At 32.6% G+C, this 20,078-nt stretch overlaps 1 protein-coding gene across 8 annotated transcripts in view; it reads right to left on the bottom strand.

The window, feature by feature from the left end:
• The window catches only part of LOC143238200 (uncharacterized), a 63,012-nt gene extending 43,334 nt beyond the window's left edge, over positions 1 to 19,678 (bottom strand). For 2 of the 8 annotated variants that reach the window (XM_076478213.1, XM_076478215.1), the window contains exons 1-4: positions 19,069 to 19,478; positions 17,024 to 17,338; positions 8,965 to 9,276; positions 3,707 to 3,850 (exon numbers count right to left, since the gene is read on the bottom strand). In XM_076478213.1, coding sequence (XP_076334328.1) covers positions 3,707 to 3,850; positions 8,965 to 9,276; positions 17,024 to 17,305 — 738 coding nt within the window. In that variant the 5' untranslated portion in view covers positions 17,306 to 17,338; positions 19,069 to 19,478. Of the gene's footprint in view, positions 1 to 3,706; positions 3,851 to 8,964; positions 9,277 to 17,023; positions 17,339 to 19,068 lie in introns of all 8 variants that reach the window. The other 6 variants (XM_076478218.1, XM_076478220.1, XM_076478217.1 and 3 more) reach the window with 4 other exon arrangements.
• Positions 19,679 to 20,078: the final 400 nt, after the last annotated feature.

Here is a 20,078-nt window from a genome sequence, read left to right as displayed (position 1 = left end):
TTTTTTCTTGCTGTTGATGGTTGATGATACTTATACCTACAGTTTTTATGCTAATGACAGTAATAAACAATTTTTATTTAATTAAATGATGCACAAAAGAACATAGACTAAAAACATGCAAAAAGTAGACAATTTCCCCAAACTCTCAAAAATTTTCTGGCTTTCTAACTATGTAACAAAAGCTATTACAATTTCATTGAAGCTAGCCATTAGCTTTCATATAGGAATGGAGCTTGTACTCAAGTAAAATTGTTGATTACCTAGATAGTTTAGAAAAAATGTTATACAGTATGTTATTTGATGGGTTAGATTTAATATACACTTAAATGTAAGAGAGAACTATTACGAAATACTGAAAGAGAGGATGTTACAGGTGGGTGTGGCAAGAAGGGTTGGATTTTATATTTGATAGCTTTGTAATCAAATAAAATTAAAGGCTATAAAGATTATGGTTTGTCTGAGCAATGACGATTTTATAGTGAGTAATTTATGTTTAATTTTGTACTTTATGAAGGGGTGATGGATAAAACAGAGAAGATGCCTAGAGAAAATGTGTCATGTGTCATACTATGGAAAATTCAGGATTTATTTAATATTGCTTTGAAGAATTAGGTACTTAAAACTTATATATTATTACAATATGGATTTTTAGCAAAGAATTTATGCTATATTAATTGGTATAACATTAAAAAAATTAGTTCAATAAAATATTGAATGAAAGATACTAAAGTCTTGTGTCGTGCAAGTTAAAGAATACCTGTGGTGATAGGGTTAACAATGTAGTTATAGACTATACTACGACTGCCTCCCAAACTGACACCCATGTTAGGGTATGAAGGAGAATTGCAATGGCAGCAAGTCAATTGCAATCCAAAAATCAGCCACTGGGTGGGGTAGGAAAGAGCATCATACCACCTTCTTCTTGAGTTCAAGAAACAGGAGGGAGATATAATGCCTACCAATCTATGAAGAGGAAATGTGAGCAAACTGATAATAAATTATCAATCCATAAACTGACATCTACGTGATTGGAATAATCAAGAAGTCCCTGTATTGTGCAGCATCCTACTGATTGAAACCATCTCAACACAGTATTGTTCTTGGTACATGAAAATCTCTGAGGGATAGAGAAAGATGAAGAACCATAGTAGCCCACATGTTCACCCATCATGACCCACAACATGTTAGCAATGAAGAGGAGGGGAATTAAGTGGGGGGAACAGAGACACCAGTAATACATGTGTTAAAACTTATGTTGATTGATCCTGCTCTGAATCCAAAACCCAGCCTATGAGAACTGACAGTCATGTTGGGGTAGAATGATAGATCCTAACCAAAGAGGTGAATTGCAATCCTGACAACTCATTCCAAAGCTACAACATTCTCTTTAATAGACCCATTCAGAAATGGAGCATCAGATTGGAGGATATATCATCATATACACCAGCAGAACACCACTGCCCTGCCCTACTTCAACTAAATACATTAAGTATTTTTTTGTATTGTATATCACCATCGCATTCAAGAAAATACCTCCACAGTCCACTACACCAGTGGCTTGAACCTGGAAAGTGGTAAGGACTTCCCATACTTCAATGGAAAAATAAAGGGGAAAAAATGTGGTGGGGAGTCCAGAGGGTCAACAAAACTGGAGACAGTGCAACAAATGACTATGAAAACCCTATTTTGAAAAGCAGACCACTTTTGATTTATTTAGTCTAAGAAGTGGCAGAGATGGCCAGGTGTTTCCTTAAGCTTTGCCCATGAAGTGTATGGATCAGTATGATCTGCAATGGACATATTAACAAAACAAAGAAAAATATACAAGTGATATTGTGGAAAATGTCATCTCATATAGTGCCTGTGGAAGCTATAATTATGAAGCTATCATGGCCTTACAGTGCAGATTTGACTTTAGTATACCTGGATAGACAACACTTGCCACAGAATGGATCTTGAAAAAAAAAAGAAAAAAAGAGGTGTATATATACACACAAAGGTAACTTACCCAATCACATTCTCACCAAAGAGGGAATAATGATGAGAGGTCAAAGATAGTACTCTAACAAAGAAGAAACAGCAACCCAAAGCAGATAATGAAATGTGAGATGTAGTCCTAGTGTTCAATGAAAGAAGTACCTCCAACAGACAAAATGGGGAGATGCAGGTAAAAGGCAAAGAGAATGATTAGAGTAAAGACATCAAGAATTAAGGGAAAAAGAAAAATTGAATCAAAAGCCAAATCCAACTGGGAAGAAAGGAAGAAGTCACGAACATATGAATGGTGCCAGGAAACTAAACTATAGGTAAGAGAACCAACAAAAAGAAGCCTTAAAGGCAATTAAGCAATCAAGAGCAAGTATAGGACACAAAGTATAGGAGTTATTCTTATCAGCAAATTGGGTAGTAGTTATCAGTGGACTTGTTAATGATATTCACTACTCACTGGCATACTGATCTAAGAAACACCAATGACAGTTTTCTTGTGTCAGAAGCTTTAGAGTTTATTGTCATATTCAAAACAGTGTTGGGGCCTAAGAAAGCAGATTTTGCTTAAATATTATATAGATTTAGCTTGGAAATGAACTTCTACAGAGATTTTCAGCATATTCTACAATCTACATAGATTTTGGCACAGAATAAGATTAATTTCATTAGGACATAAGAAGTTTTTTGGTAATGTTTAAATCTCACCCAAGAACTCTTTAAATTTCTCACTTTTCATAGCTGATAATGGGTTTACATATTTTTATGTAGTTTTACTCTCCAAGAACATTAACTTTAATTTTTATTTGTGCAGATGATGTTTGACTTAATATATAGTGAAATTAAATGTTTAAAATTAAGCAATGAAGTATGTGCTTACCTTCATAGAACAGTCTTAAAGTATCTTCTTTGGCTCATATGCACAATTTCATATCTTTATATTTTCACTATTAGTTCAATGTTTCTTTTTATTTCCTGTTTTAAATTTTTGATTATGTCTATACATATCAATAGGTGTCTTCAGGTTATTTAACATTAATACTGACAGACATGGTTTAGCCTAAATGAAAATATAGTTTGCTTTTCATTTGACTTGTTATAAAAGACATTTTAAATGAGGAAAAGCATAGGATATTTTAAAAAAATCACTAAACCTTTCAAATATGAATTTTCAAAACAAAAATAATACAAATTAATTAAAATAGAAAAGTAAAACCTATATGCTATTTAACTATCAAACTAATATGTGTAAAGGAAGAAAAACAGCCAAGTGCTAGGGACAATACTTTAAGAAAAAATGTAGAGATAGTCTGACATGTATTTTAATATACATATGTCACTAAACTGATCTGGACTCATTGTACTAGACAACACAAAATCTGTTCTTTTTGTTGGTTGGAAGCACACCATTGAACTTAAGACTGTCACTTAGCAACATGGTTTATACCTTGCAAGTGGGTAGGACATATCTTAGATTATGGAAATATTTACAATGGTTTCCTGTGAAGACATTTTTGGAACAACATGTATATGGTGTACTTTGAACATCTGAAGGATTGAGAATATAAATCACACACAATTTCTTTTATACTAGCTTTTAAAGATATCATAGCAGGGTAATTCCTGTCAAAACTGTTATTTACATATAGCTTTAATTTTGATTATCTGACTACAAATTAACATATTTTTTCAGTGGGGAAAAAATTTCAAAACAACTGACCTGCTGACCAGCATCCACATGAGCTTCTGTAGTTGCACCTGGTTGCACAGCCACAAAAGCAGGCTGCTCAGGAGTCTGGGAAACTGTAGGAGCTCCATGGCTTTGTACAACTTGAATCAATTCTTCAGAGTGACCCTGGCTCACCTGAAGAGACATTACAAAACATGTTAATAAATGTTATGAACTCAATGAACTGTGGTGTATCTCCTACAAATAGGCTTCTAAAAAAAATTGAAAAATTTTGTGAAGTACTTATTTTGGTACATGACATTGTATTGCTATACTTATAATAAAAAAAACTGGTATTGCTGTTTTCAAACATACTCCACAGAGCATTATGATTGGTACATACCACATCCTATTACCTAATTTATAATTAACAACCTTTCACTAAGAAGTAGCATACTGTGTACTTAAAAATATATTTCAGATCAATACACATCTCTCCACAGAAGACAGAAAACAAATTATACCACTATGAAAAAATTTTTATACTTGCACCATGCCTCCGAATGAAACTCTAACCACTACAGTTAATAGCATGTATTGTGTCAGTATACGATGCAATCAGCATTATACCACATTATACCATAGCCCTTCATGAATAGGAAGGCAACACATCTTTGCCCAAAAGTTCCATTAAGCACTTTAAGCATACCAAGTGTTATTCTTGAAGAATCAAAAGAGACACACTGGAAGTGGGAAGAAGGGTCAGTGGTTCTATGGAAAGGTTATGTATCTACCCAAAATACATTTCTGGGTTAAAAAAATTCTAATGCAGAAATGCTGTTCACACCTCCACAGAGCAAACAGCTACAACAGAATCCCACACTAAAAAGATGATGAAGGTAGTGGTATGGATGAAAACATTAAATAGTTAGGTACTTTCATAAAGTATAGCAACTACTGTGTGTATGATGGGGGGCTATAAGGAGCATTATTGGGCATGAGACTGCAATCACCTCAAATAGGAAATACTCTATGCCTTATACAAGTGGCAGTGCAGGAAAGTACTGTCAAAATAACCTTCAATCTAATGTTAAAGTGTTGTAAAAGTGAGTGAAAATGAATGGTGCCATGCATATGGAAAAACATTCTCCTCATGAAAAACAATCAGAAGAGCAAAAGAGACAGATGACAGATGATGCAACATCTCCTAGTGAATATAATCAGGTCCCACCAATGTACTGTCAGATCAATGAATAGCAGTTTTAAGATACATCAGTGTAAATATACAACTATAGTTATAGAAACTATATGCAAAGAAAGTAGCAATCTCTCAGCCCATGACTTGATGGCTCAGAAAGCAGGAGAAGAGATGGAAGAGCTGGAAAACATTCCTCAAGGACATCAGCAATGCTCTGAACACCAGCAACTTCCTGGCCATTTAAGTGCAAGATCTAAAGATCTAACCTTCCAAATTCTGCCAGTTCTGTGCCACTCAGCCTGCTCCAGTTTACATTGTGGTGCATGAATCAATTGGAAACAATCACACTCAATCTTTCTCAGAATGACAGAGATAAAAAAAATCACTTCTCCATTTGGTGTTATTTGCCTTTCAAGAGAAACTAGCAAAAGGGGGCAAATGGACAAATAAATAGTACTAAATGTTTGACTAGATGCAAGAAAATAGATAAATGAGCCAATACTGATAAGAGAGAGGTTGTGATCCGAGAGATAATGCTCTAGAGAAAGACCCCTCGCCCAATCAATATCAGCACCACCCAAGAGGAGACTGTGTCCATTAAAGTCTCCCAAGGTGAAAAAAAGTTATGGCAATTGTTCATTAAGGTCATCAAGGTCCACTTGATCATAATTCTTTCTTGTTGATAGATAAAAAGATCAAACAGTAAGAGTACAGCCCATGGAGATCAGGATGGCAACAGCTTCCATGGGTTTAATGTGTGGTGAAGACATAGTGGGTGCATGCTGGTCAACCACAAGTGATACATCTCCATAAACTCTTACATCACACAACCTGTCAGTTTTGTATAAGGAAAATGTGATAGCATCCACAGGCAAAAGGAGTATTTCCTGTAAGGAGACACACACAGGAAGATAGGAATTGATCAAAGGCCTTAATGTCATTAAAATTAGAATGGAAACTTCAGGGTTCTACTATCAACTTGGCCAACTTTACCTAAAAGGAGGAGAAATGGTTGGAGAACCATTGTGTTTGTGACCACAATGTTTTTATGTAGAAGAAAAAGGTCTGTCAACCTCCATGAGACCTGCCCTCGGTTGATTGGGCAAATCTCTTTCAGATGAATAATGGAACCAATGGAGAGGGGCCAAAACAGTTACTGGATGATATGATAGAGACAGAAATAGGAGAGGATGTCAACTTGTCAACTCTTAAATCCATGAAGGGCAGAATATTCTGGACATTATGAGAGAGGGAAGTACAGAAAGATCAGTCTGCATCCTCCACAGAAGGTAGTGGAACAGAGTGCAGCAGCATATTTTCAAAGTGGAACAAGGAACAGGAACTTCTCTGCTTCTGGATAAGAAATGTTAACAGTCTGTAAATGCTGTACATCTTTCCTTTCTATTCATTTTGAACAACAAAAAATGGATGTGGGGTGGAAACCACCATAATTAATGTGCAGTATGGGTCCAAGTGATACTCATATGCATTGTGGACTCCACCACCACACTGAATAGATATCACAGAACCATGGCAAGGTGTCGTATAACAATGCCTAAACCACTAAAACTGGAACATCTTAGAAGATTAGAAATATAATATTCATAATTACATTCCAACAGCTAAGCTGAAGAGGTATCCAAGAGCAGGTGAAGGAAGATGGATGCTTTGAGTTATGTTAAAATGTTTGAGCCACCAACAGAGAGAGGTAAAGAGATGGTAGCAAAGAAATAACAAAATGGTAGATTCAAGGCATATTCCACTTATTTGCTAGAATACAATAATGAGAACATTACAGAATATGAAAATGATGAAGTCCCAAAAAGTGAAAAAACCTCACATATAAAAAAAATAAAGAAACATGATAGTTTTGGAAACTAAAAGCTCCATATTATGCACATGTAAAGGGAAAGGTTGAGCCAAACAAATAAATGAGATTATAAGGAATCCTAAATGAATAAGCAACTGAATAGGAGTTAATAATGGCTTTGGAGCCTAACCAGCCAACCCCAAAAGGGTGGAGAAGGAGAAGGAAAATCCAAGATGACATGTTTCAGGATAGGGATAGGATATGCTAAGTGTCTGAAATGTAGACCAAACAAGTGTAAGCCCTGAAAGACAAGTAAACTTTTGAGAGAAAATCAGTGTGACTCAAAGATTTTCTACAACGTGAGTCCATAGGTGGGCAATTTGTAACAACCAAGCTCACAAAGGACTCAGACTGAGGGTTGGTTTCACAAACAGCTGATTACTGATTCCCACGATGGTTGGCCTCTTGGATAGAGTACCAGTAAGAGGCTATAGGAGAAGGAACTGCTTAAAACACTTCTGCATAAAAAAAAAAAAAAGAGTGCCAAGTGGTTTTCTCTTTCTGAGATAAATCTAAGTCCAGGAGCAAAGAAAGCAAATGAACTAGGTCGCAGCTGAAGATCAGATTAGTTCAACCTTCTCCAGTAAAAACGTAGGAGAAGAAAAAAAATTCTCCAAACTGGGACAAGAGATTCAATGGATATTAACACTAAAAACAAAAAACACAATTCTCCAGAAACAAACCACGTAGAAAGAGGTTAGCGTTTATGGAGAACAAGGTAACAGAGAGTCAACATGCAACAGAAGCAGAATAAATCTGCAATATGACCATCACATGAGGTAGGAAGTGATGTGTGTGTGTGTGTGTGTGTGTGTATGGAGAGGAAATCTGATAACTGAGATGCATGCAAGAAGTTCAGTTGAGAAACAGCAGAAAAATCTGGGATAAGTGAACAAATTTCACATAGCTGATTAGCAGAAAAGCAAAGGAAAACAGCAGGTGTTACCTGATCTTCATGAGGAACAGAAGAACCAAAACCAAAGGCAGGTTATAAGAAGATAAGGGAGACTTAATGGTAGTTACAGAACCACAAGGCTGTGAATCCTGGGTCTGAGATGAAAAAATGTAAATATAATGAGCCAAGTGATGTACAATGACAGTAACATTACTTATCATCACAACAACTCCATTTGGGATTTAAGAAAAATGGAGAGAAAGTCAACTGTCACGAGGTTTCAGAAACATAGATGTGAGAACAATAGATACCACTTCAAATGTTAACTAAAAGTTGAAAATAAAAAGTACAAAAAGACTATAATTCTTGATGAAAAAAGAATATGACTGAATACACCAATTTCAAAGAACAGAAGGAGTTTATAGTACACAAATCACTCAAGATGAGTAATGGTCATAAAAGATGTTGCACTCTTTTGTTGATGGTAGGGTATAATCTAATGCTGATATTATACTAGTCTAGGACAGTACATGCTATCATGTTCAGGAAGGAAAGTTTTATTTAAAGCCTTGGTACATGCATTTAAACATTATGGAAGTAGAATGAGATATTACCCATCTGTTATGTGGACAGGTAGGTAGCAATACTGATATGAGACTACTACCATTTTTTGCACACACTTTCTAAAACAAGAGAAATACTACAGTGTATTATAATCATTGGACTAAATATGAGAACAGTTTTCTTAAAATGAGTGCTCACTCTGAAATTTAAGAGTAGCCTTTACTAGATGGGGGAGGAGACACATTCCTGACAAAAAGAATACAAAAAGTAACTATAATAATTGTTTTTGTTTTTGAAACCAAACTTCATAAGTAATTAATCAAACCAGATGCTGTGATATCACAAATGTGTGGCAATGAAGGGCTGTAGTAATAAAAGTGCCAATGGAAAAGGAAAATATGTAAAAATATAATATGAATCATTGCATATTCAAAGTGATAGTTTGTCAATGAGTATAAACCTACACTTTAGGATGTGCAAAAAAATTATTAAATTGGTTGTTTACAGACAAGACTCCTTGGGGCTGTGCAGAAAAGAAAATTTAATTTTTTATGACTAAACATCAATTCTAAATGTTTTTAAATAAAATATAATTGGAATAGAGTTATAATAATATTTTGTTATTTAAATTTTCAAATTTGACCTGAATCTGTGCACCGATTCTAATAGGGTTAAATGTTGTTATAACATGAATAGCATCATTCTGGTAAACCATATTTAAACAATGTAACCTATAGTACTTAAAAATATAATGCTGCTTTTAAATAAAGGCAATGATGTACTTGTCCCGTCATAGAGGCCGGAATAGTAACGGAAATTTCTCGTGCTTCTCGTTCTCCTACTTCTCCAGACATTCCCTGTGCCTCACTCACAGCCAAGACAATCTGTTGTAGGCCACTCTGATTTTCAGTCACAACCTGTTGTCCATCGCCACCTCTAACTGCACAATAGGGACCCTGTGATTTGTTACCAGAAGGGTCCTGACTTCCATCCACAGTATGGTAGGTTGCCATTGCAGTGTATTGGCTATGAGCTGTATCTCCCTCTTGGACCTCAGCATAGTAAACCCCTTCTGCTGCAGCCCCATAATGGGCCTAAATAACAAAACACAATATTCAGCTTAAAAAAAAAACTTCCTCTATTACTCTAAACATGTTCCTCAATTATGTGCAACTATTAGAAGAGTTGAAATAAGAAACAAGAATGTCATACAGTGTCTTGTAAAAGTATTCATCCCCTGCAAAGTTTCCACATCTGTTGCCACCTGAGTTTTCATTCATGAACTTTTCAAATGGGACTTTATGTTTAGAATCAACACAATATACTCCAAATGAGAAAGCTAAAATAACATTTATATTATGTAAGTAAGTTAGATTTTCAAAGAAAATTAAATATTCTCAATTGCATAAGCATTCAACCCCTTTACTAAGGCAATCCTAAATCAGTTTAGATGCAAAAGATTAGTTTGAAAGGTCTGGCAATGTTTAATCAAAATGACTTAACTTGACTTCAGAGTAAATGTACATGTTCAAGCCACAACTCATGTAATGATTCAACAAACCAACCCTCTATGACCAAGGAACTTTCCAAACAAGTCAGGGATAAAGTAATAGAGAAGCACAGATAAGAAGGTTACAAGAAAATTTCAAAGTCACTGATTATCCCTTTGAGTATAGTGAAGTCCATCATTAAGAAGTGGAATGTGCTTCATACACCCAGAACAGAATTCTCTTCCACACTAAGAACCTAGGCAAGTAGGAAACTGGTTAGGGATAACACTGTAAAGTCAATGGTGACTTTGAAAGATCCGCAAAGTTCCACGTATGATACAAGAGTCAGTATTCATATGTCCCAGTCCCTACAGAGAGTTGGCCTGTATGGGTGATTAGCAAGAAAGAAGCCATTACTAAAGAAGAATCATCTTAAAATCCATATAGAGATTTTGACAAAGCAAGTAAATGATCCTACAGACAACTGGCAGTAGGTTTTGTAGTCAGACAAGAGAAAAATTGAGTTTTTGGCTCTAAAATTCAAAACATTACATCTGGTGCAAGCCCAACTCAGCACATCAACCAGTTTAAACCATCCAAACTGTCAAGCATGATGATGACAGCATCATGTTATTGGAATGCTTCTCATCAGCAGGGACTGGGAAACTTGTTAGAATTGAGGAGAAAATTTATGGTGCAAGGTAAATGCTAGGGAAAAACCTGCTTGTGTTAACCACAAATCTAAAATTGGGACAAACATTCACATTTCAGCAAGATAAATGATCCAAAGCATAAGGTTAAAGCCACATTCAGAAGAAGAAAGTGAATATTCTGGAGTGACCTAGTCAAAGTCCTGAATTGAATACAACAGAAAATTTATAGTGAAACTTGAAGATTGCAGTTCATCAATGATACTCAATGGACTTGTCAGAATTAGGATAATTTTGCCAGGAAGAATGGACAAAAATTAAACCACCCATTGTTAAAAGGAGATAGAAACCAATCCTCAATGACTTACAGTAACTTCTGCCAAAGGTTCTTCCATCAAAGTACTGACTTAGGGAGCTGAATACTTATGGAATCAGAAAATTTTAGTTTATGTATTTTCTTTGTAGGTTTTTCTTACATTCAGCCTCCTTCACACACATAACAGTTTGATCATTAGAGCTTTGTATAAAAACAAGCCCATTACAAAAAAATTGTTTACATTATTTGTATTCCATCAAAATGTGATATTATTCGCAGGGGTGAAACTTTGGGAAGACACTGTGTACAGAGATTGAATACATTATTTTAAAAGAATTTGAGAACTTCACCACATCGTTACAGTTCATGTTGCTACATCCAGTTATGCTCTGCCTGATGACCATGCATTTTGATAACAGTCCTGCAGCAAAGATTCCATTACAAATGTATCTTTTATAAGGCTGTCCTGTCCAAAGCACATCCTAAATTCTGACCTGTTGCATGCTGCTGCACTTTGTATACCATAGGTAGGATATGGCTTGTTGCAGATCTCCTCATATTGGATGGTACTGGTGTCCCAAGTTGATCCACCTTCCTTTGTTTTCCAATACAATTACGTACAATAGATATCCCATCATGGTAATCCTATATACTAGATTTGAACACATATTATAATCTGAGTGTGTGAATATTTTGTGCCTGAAAGAGCCATTCCACATTCTTCCAAAATGTGATACATTTTTGGTGGCATCACAACTTTCAAAACATTAGTGTCAAAATCTAGTTCTAATACAATGCAATCCAAATCTGACTTTATATTGATAGTCATTACAACATGACTACCATATTCAAAATCTTTGTAATATAACGCACTCAACCTTCTGTTTTCTAATCCATGTCAAAAGTATAAAAACAATAGAAATACTTTGATAAAAAATAACTGCAAAGAAAATCTGTGCAAAATATAACATGAAACTTGACACTCAGTACACACCTAAAATATCTTCTTTTAATAATAATATAAGTTTAAATTTTTGTGATGTAATTTTGTATACAGAGATTTTTCTGACAACAGAACTTTAAATCAGTTAAGAAAATGTCTCTGCTCTTTTAAACTATTTTGCTTGTTTATTAAATTAAATATATTTGTAAAGCAGAAGTTTTCTGACAGTTACATGTGTTGTAGCTTGTAACATAGATTTTAGAAACCACACTGTTTTGTATTAAATCAATGTAATTTTAACAAAGAAGCTACAACAATAACAAAGTAGGAACACAAGTAAAATTTATTAAATGAATCAAAATACATTTTACAAATTTACAACACATGGATAAACCCTGCTCCACCCCTCCCCACAAAGTATAAAAATTTGATTTGAAAGGATTACAAGTACAATGGGAGAAAAAATTAAAACTAAGATAACATGAAACTGAATTTCAGCTTCATCAATCAGTTAGCCATAGCACATATTAATACAAAAAAAAAAAAGACTGTACATAATGGTATATACATACATTAACCACCCAAAAATAAGATTGTACAATTATACATAATGGCATATGCACAAATCAACTCCCTAAAATAATTTACTTTATGACTATGTATCATGCCATATACACACAATAATCACAAAATGTAAGACTACTGAACTGAACATCATGCCATATACACACATTAACTCCAAAACATAAGACTTTCCAACTGTACATAATGCAATACAGCATAAACCTTTTCCAAGCCATAAAACATTATAGATATTCTAAATTCATAACAAAATATTTAAGCTACACAGCTGCTCCTTGGTTGTTTTTTTTCAAGAAAGAAATATACTTTCAGAAAATACACCACTACATTCTATGAAGTAATGCTCCTACATTCATTCATGAAATGTACAAAGCTTATAGTTTACACAAGGTTTTTTTTTTCACACCATGAAGAAGTTCTAATAAAAACTAAAAAATTATCCACCTCAGGAACCAAACCAGAAATTATCCTTTTTAACTGCAGACATAACTTTGAAGCTTTTAATATTTCACGAAGGTTATGTTAAGCATAAAGCTGAAAAATGAGCTACCTGAACTGTTACCCACAACAGACACCAAACTCAGAATGTTTGCACTACACGACCTCAAGATTATTGTTCAGCCACAAGATAGAGTGGGGATATAAAGTGTAGTATGCTAAAATGTTACACAGCAAAGTTTAGGAAAGGGATCAAAGATTTCTTGGGAGAAAGTAAAAGGTGGATTTAATTTTTACTTTTCTCAATGGTGTGTAAGAACCTTTACTGTCCATTTGTTATAATTACAGTTACCACTACCAGAACCATGATATTCTATTTAACAATGCATGTTAACCTATAACAATAAATATTACATGAAAAAGTTATATTTTCAGTAGTTAACTAATAACAATTTTACTTAATCCATATAAATTGTTGGTCAGTACTGATTTTCTTTTTTTCAAAGCACAAATGTTTAGTAATTAATCTCATTACAATCATAATTAGCTGATGCTCAACAATGTTAAGGTCATTTGGCCTTCCCCATAATGCAAAAATGTCAGTATATGTTAATTATGTTAAAAAAAATAAAATAAAATATGCAATAATGGCAGAGGTAGATACTCTTCTAAAAACAAAAAGTCACAAATTTTTCCTATACACTTCATCAAAACTTGTAAAACTTTCAATTATTTTTCACCATGTCTGATTGGTCAAGATCAGTACCACAATGGTGTTGTTACAGTGAAAACACTCAATAATCAATATATTTTTTTCCCTTTTCTCAGTTTCACTTTTTCCTTCGCTTTCTTTTATCCTCATCCATCCAAAATCTTGCCCTTTTTCCCCTTTTCTATGATCCAAAATTGTTCATAAATTTCAAAACATTATTCCTGTAGACCTTTTGAGTACTTATTTGGAAGAATATTTGTTTCTAGCAATTCAACATATTTCATGCACATACTTAAATCATTTACTAACTTACTTCAAATAATAATGTGATACAGAATGAAAGACGTCTCCTTATCGACCATGAATCTTATACTTAAATATTACTTATAGTACTTATTACTTCTAATATCTGTGCTGCTACTTATTTCTAAAACTTTATGAGATTCAAAAGCTAAGTCATATCCAAAATTTCTCTCTAAAACTTGAGAAAATATTAATATCTAAGAAAGGTCCTTCTAACTTATGACACCTCACAGCCATTAGGGTCAGAAAAGTATGTTTTGTTTAAATTTTAAGCATCTACAGTTTGTTCTTATAATGTGTGGCATTTAATAGCCGATCTATTCATAAAAATCATTTATTTCTTTTTCTCTAAGACTTCAAGTAATATTATTTAAATTATGACCTCATAATTTATGGCATGGCATCTCAAAGCTAATCTGTTCATAAAAATAATTTATTTCTGTCCAAAATTTTGGTATTATCTACAGTATGTCCTCACAATTTATGAAATATCATAGCTAGTCTATTCATAAAAATCATATACTTTTCTATGACTTAAAATTGAAACAAAATTCTCATAGTCAGTTTGTTCACAAAAATAATTTCTTAATACAAACATACATATTCTCAATTATCAGTTTGGCACTTTTATTTCTATAACAGACAAATTAATATTTTACCTGAAGTTTGTGTTTAGTTTTAACACATATACAAAAGCAAATTTATATACATAAATGTGGTGAAACAAATATTAATGGAATACCACATTAAAATGAACTCACACACAAATCAAGAAATATTAATTTACTACTTTATTAATCTTGCTATCCATTAGTTCTGAAGGCCTGAATACGATAAGTATAAATCATGTTACAAGGAACTAAGAAGTAATAAATAAACATCACAGCTGTTGCTACTTGCCTTATTTAAGTATCATAAGCCTAACCATGGATCATTCTGTAAGTTATCAAAAACACCAGAACTAGCATAATGTGAACAAAAACATAATTATGGATGCACTTATCAATAACAAAAAAAAAAAAAAATACAGCTTGGTTTCTTTCAGCTAACAACTTAAAATTTTCTATGTTAATTTTTCACTCACAGTAGCCCTACTGAAAAGACATAGAACTAATTTTCTATTGCGTGTTAAGTTAATCACATTCTTGATACCACAGAAAGTTGGCTAGAAAGTATTTCAAGAATGTATAATATGATTTAATAAAATGTTGCATTCATCATGGTCAAGTAGAGAGACAATAATGATTTCACTCCAACAAATCAACATTTCTTTAAAATTAACAGGAAAAACAATGAACTTCTGGAAAAATCCACTAAACATTTACAAGTAAACAGAAAAAAATTATGATATTACATTTTTGCATATCACATATTATGCAAGATAGTTTAATCCTTTCACAATGGGTCAGGGTTTAAAGACCATCATCACATTTCTTGATTTGATTTCAAAATTTTATTGTATTTATGTCAATAAGTTTTAAAAATTGTATTACATAGGATTTAATTTCTTAATTTAAAAGTAAATATTAAAAGAACAAATATAAATATAGATTTTAGTGAGTCATGTGGTATATTGAATGCAGTGTTGTTTAAAATTAGATGTTTTTGATGTCAAAATACTAAGTCTATAATTTTGTACAAATTAGGAACTCAAATTACTTATATTGAAAAGCTGGAATATGAAAAAAGAACCTTGTATCTTTTTATTTTGTTAAGATATGGCTTATGTACTGAATCTTTGAAAAGACTTCCATGTTCTTTTGATCAAAGTTTTCAAGGAAGTAGGCTGTGTTTTTAACCTGCTTGAAGTTTCATATTTTTTTTAAATCGAAATAAATCTTAGCTACTGAGCTTAATAAATTAGAGTGGATTTCTATGGTGTCATTGTAGTTATTTATGACTTGTGGTTATTCAATTGTATATACATAAAACCCAGAAAAATATTTTATTTGATATCCTCCATGTGCAAAATTTTAAAAGGCTTAGCAACATATGTCCAGCAATGAAAAGGTCAAAGTGGGAAAAGATAATTGTTTGCTTTACTTTTTGATTTACTGTTCTATATTTTAAGAAAAATGAGCCTAATAATTTATTTCTAAATAGTAATAATCTATATACAAATATATAATGTATAATAATTGAAATGTAACTGTAAATTACAAAATACTAGTCCACTAAAACACAGCTAAGACAGGGAAGACTAAAGATCAGTTTTATATTACTGGATATGTGAACTGAGTACATGTGCTCTGTGTCAATGCAAACTATGTAATGTTAGATAGACACAACTAAAAGGTCAATATAATAAAAAAATAATAAATACATATGTTCATATATAACCTTATGAGACTTAAATAACTGATACTAAACATTTGTATTTTCATGTTATAATATGTACTCATTCTACCACGAGAAAAGCATAATTTGCATTTCCTTCCTTATTTTTTATGATGGTTACAAGGTTAGTTAATTGACAGACCTCACATAATTAGAGTATAGAAAGTAATAAAACATAATGTCTTACTGAAACCAAACATTTGAAATGTATTTAGGTTTTAAAGATTGCACAAATATTTGAGATTTTTGGGATGAAGAATAGTATTTTTAATCATGACATAAAATCACTTTGTTCTCAGACTAGTGATGAGACTCTGTTTTCATAAATCTTTAGTAAAAATATTTCATTAAAAAAGCTGATTTTTTGTATACAAAATACAACCATTTTATTTCCTTTCTTTTTATAGCATTTACATAAAAACTAAGATAAACCAGTAAATTGAATACATTTACTGTGTCAGAAACCAAATTCAGTAAAGTTCTATTCTAGTATACTGATAGAACTGGTCAGGATGGGTTTGTATGTTTTTATTTTAACAAACTAAATATTACGTTATTCAGTTTTTTTCTTCTCATGTGTCCAAGTCACTAATGGTTCAAAATCTGCTATATTATATATTAGTTGATAAATATGAAAATAATAACCAATGCAGCCATTCAGTGTTTTATTGGCATTTTCAAACATCTAAAAAAATTGAAGTCTCAGTTTGGTTCCTATGTAAACTAATAAACAACACAAAACAGTTCAGTCCACATATATTAATGTTTTGTTTTTTAACTAATGATTGATTGTGCAATCCATATATAAGTAATGGGGTTTAAAGAGAAAAGACTATAAAACTGTCAGAATATACTTTTTTTGCATCATCATGCAAAAACATAAGCAAAGATTTCTGTAAAAACTCTTCTGATGCATATAATTATATAAAGTAGTCACAAGTACTTCCTTTCATTTATTAGTAGAAGGTTGCATATGAAAATTGAAATATTTTAAGACCAGTCACAATCAAATGGTCAGTTACACATACAAGCAATCAAAAGTTATGCACAAGTTTTACTTTTGAGCCTACCTGAGTATTAGGGTCATAATGATAACCTTGCAGGGCAGTGCCATCTGCTGACTGAGTGACATAATACGTTGTAGCTGCTTCTGCATTAGGCTCGATTCCAGTCTGATTGGTTACAGCAGCCACTAGATGGGTTCCTTCAGGCATCTGGTGGAACACTGCTGTTTCACCAGCTGAGGATGTTCCATTCTGTATTTCTTTATTAAAGGATGCAAGGTAGTTCTGGATATCAGATATCGTTTCTGCTTCAGCAACATCAGAATCTCCTCTTCCTTGACTGTCCATTTCACAGCATCAAGTTTCTTAAAGACTAAAAGTCTATGAGAAGAGAATTTGCAAGTTTTGTACAAAGAATTATAAAAAGTACAATAACTATAAATTGTTGTATACAGTTATAAAAAAAACTGGTGGTTACCATATTTGGACTACTCTCTTAACTGAGAAAATAAATAGAAAATTCAGCACAAGAAAAACACTTGTTCTCTTTAAACCTTCAACATATCAAACTTAAGAACACAGACAAAAACTGCTGTTCAAAAGATATTCCTAATTAAATTGATCATTTTGTGATATTATATTTATCTGATTTTTACTACTTGCTGAAATAAATTTCACATTCATTTAGAATACATAACCTATATAATGGGTATGTAAAATAAAAATGTATCCATTTATGAAGACATTTGTACACTGATGATGAAGACCTCCAAATTATTTTCTTGAGACTTACTACATGTGTATAAACTACTTTAATGACGTATCTATACACACACAGTATTACACAACCTGGTTTTGTTCATAGTGGGAACTAAACTCAGTAAACATAAATTGCAAGATCTAAAAATTAATCAATGCTGTATCCTTTTCATTCATTCATTTCACTTTCCCATATTTTTAAAACCCTTAAAAACTTCACACCAGTAGAAATAGTTTTATCCTACAAATTATTTAGAATAAAATGGGGAAATCAATATATACATCCTAAATTTACCTGCCAAAACTTGATTATTAGCAGGATCAAAAACAAAATTTAAAAACACATATTATACATCTGTTTTTAATGACACAATGCAGACTTCGCACTTACATCAAAATTGTGCCCCATACTAAATATAAATTTTTCATTATACTCCCACTTAAATCACAGCCTTAAAAATCTATCTATTCTCTTCAACTATACTTTATATTCTTGTATTATTATTATGAATGAAAGGTTTCAAGTTAGAGGAAAACAAGATAAACTGTTTAATGTTGTAAAAAAAATTGTTCATCAGATAACTTCTTTTCAAATCAAACTAATTCTGGGTAATTCAAACAGAAGTTATTTTTTTATAAATTTCATTACTAACTTCAATAGACTGACTATTATAGTACAGGCATATACTAATTAAAAACAATGTACAATATAACGTTTTCCTAAAATGAATAAATATATTTTATTAATTTGGTTGCAATGATATTGCTGAATTGTGAAGTTTTTAATAACTAGTTATTTATGTGTGTTTGTGTACATGAAGTTATAACCACTGTATTCTGAACAAGATTCATACAGTTCACATTATAACCACTGTATTCTGAACAAGATTCAGTCAGTTCACAGAATACACAAGATTCAAAGATACCTAATGGAAACATGGTGTAATCACCATTTGTTCAGAGATACACACACATCACAAGACGGTCTAAGACCCTTCACTTTTAGTTTAGAAACTTCGTATAATCCACACCTTAAATTTTTCAAAAGGAAAAAGTAAACATCCACTCCCATTCTTAACTCTTTAAAGAAACACAAATAAGCGCCATCTGCCTAAGTTTAGCGCCATCTAGTCATAAACTAATAAAAGTATCAAGCGACATGTTGCCTAGCATTGAAAAATTTCGTTTGCGCTTAAAAAACAGCACAACAGTGTTATGGCGGAACAAATCATGACTGTACTTAGAAGCTCATGATGTCGCTAATGGCAGAGTCATAGGTAAAGTATGCAAGTATATATTTCTTGCAAATAACAAAAGATATGATACGGAAAACTAGTTAATTGTTAACTCACTTAGATTCGTTAAAGGTTTCATTTCCCACAACAGACACCGCGGCGCTGCAAGCTTTTCCAGTCTTTCCATAAACGATGCTTTCAGCCCTCTGCACTGCGGTGGCGTCGTTATTGATGGAGGAAGGACTTGTCGTTATGAGCAGTACATCGTGCTGATTGTACCGACCTTCAGAAGTTCGGTATTGCAAGAAGGCACGCTACAAATTTAACTTATACGCAATGAGCCAGCAAAAGATACACATTTTTTCGATTATGTGTCAACAACCGATAGACTTTAGTACACAAACGCGAAAGCTTCGTTTAATATAAAACGAGCCTTACCTTCTCATACAAGCTTTAACGCTTGAGGGCGTTGTTAGTTTAAAGCTTCCATGATGGCAGCAAAACAGAAACGTTCCTACGCATGTGTAATAACGTCATGGAAAGGAAATTTGGGTCGATTATAAATGCTGCGGTTGGCGGGAAACCGTTGTAAAAACTAAATGATAAAATTTTCATCTAACATGAAATAAGCGATTTAATTCTTGCTGACATAATAAATAGCAAATCCACTTGAAAAATGGATCTTCTAAGCTCATCTTTTTTTATTAGTATCCTTCAAATCAACTACTCTTGATGAAACACAAAAATGTTATAAACCCTATATATCTTTGTTGTACCTGTACATATAAGATTAAATCATTAAAAAAGAAATATATAAAAAGCATTACGTAGCGTAATTTAGAAATATATTTTACTACTTCCATTTATTTATTTCTTCCATTTCTTAATAATTACATCATTCAAGTCGTGTAGAAACAATATTGCTACACTGATTGTATTGCATACATTCTAGTATGTGATTTGTAGCCCATACATCAATTTTTAATCGCAAAGTTATATAACAGATAATATGCGCTGTGCTCACTGCAAGAATCGAACCTCAAATTTTAATGTAAAATATTATAAGCTCTCAAGGATATCGTTAAACTGACGGAGTGTGATATTAATTATGACATAATTTTGGTTTC

Source organism: Tachypleus tridentatus, chromosome 13 (genome assembly GCF_004210375.1).
Source record: "Tachypleus tridentatus isolate NWPU-2018 chromosome 13, ASM421037v1, whole genome shotgun sequence".
NCBI classification, from domain to species: domain Eukaryota; kingdom Metazoa; phylum Arthropoda; class Merostomata; order Xiphosura; family Limulidae; genus Tachypleus; species Tachypleus tridentatus.
This window is presented reverse-complemented; position numbering and strand designations above follow the sequence as displayed.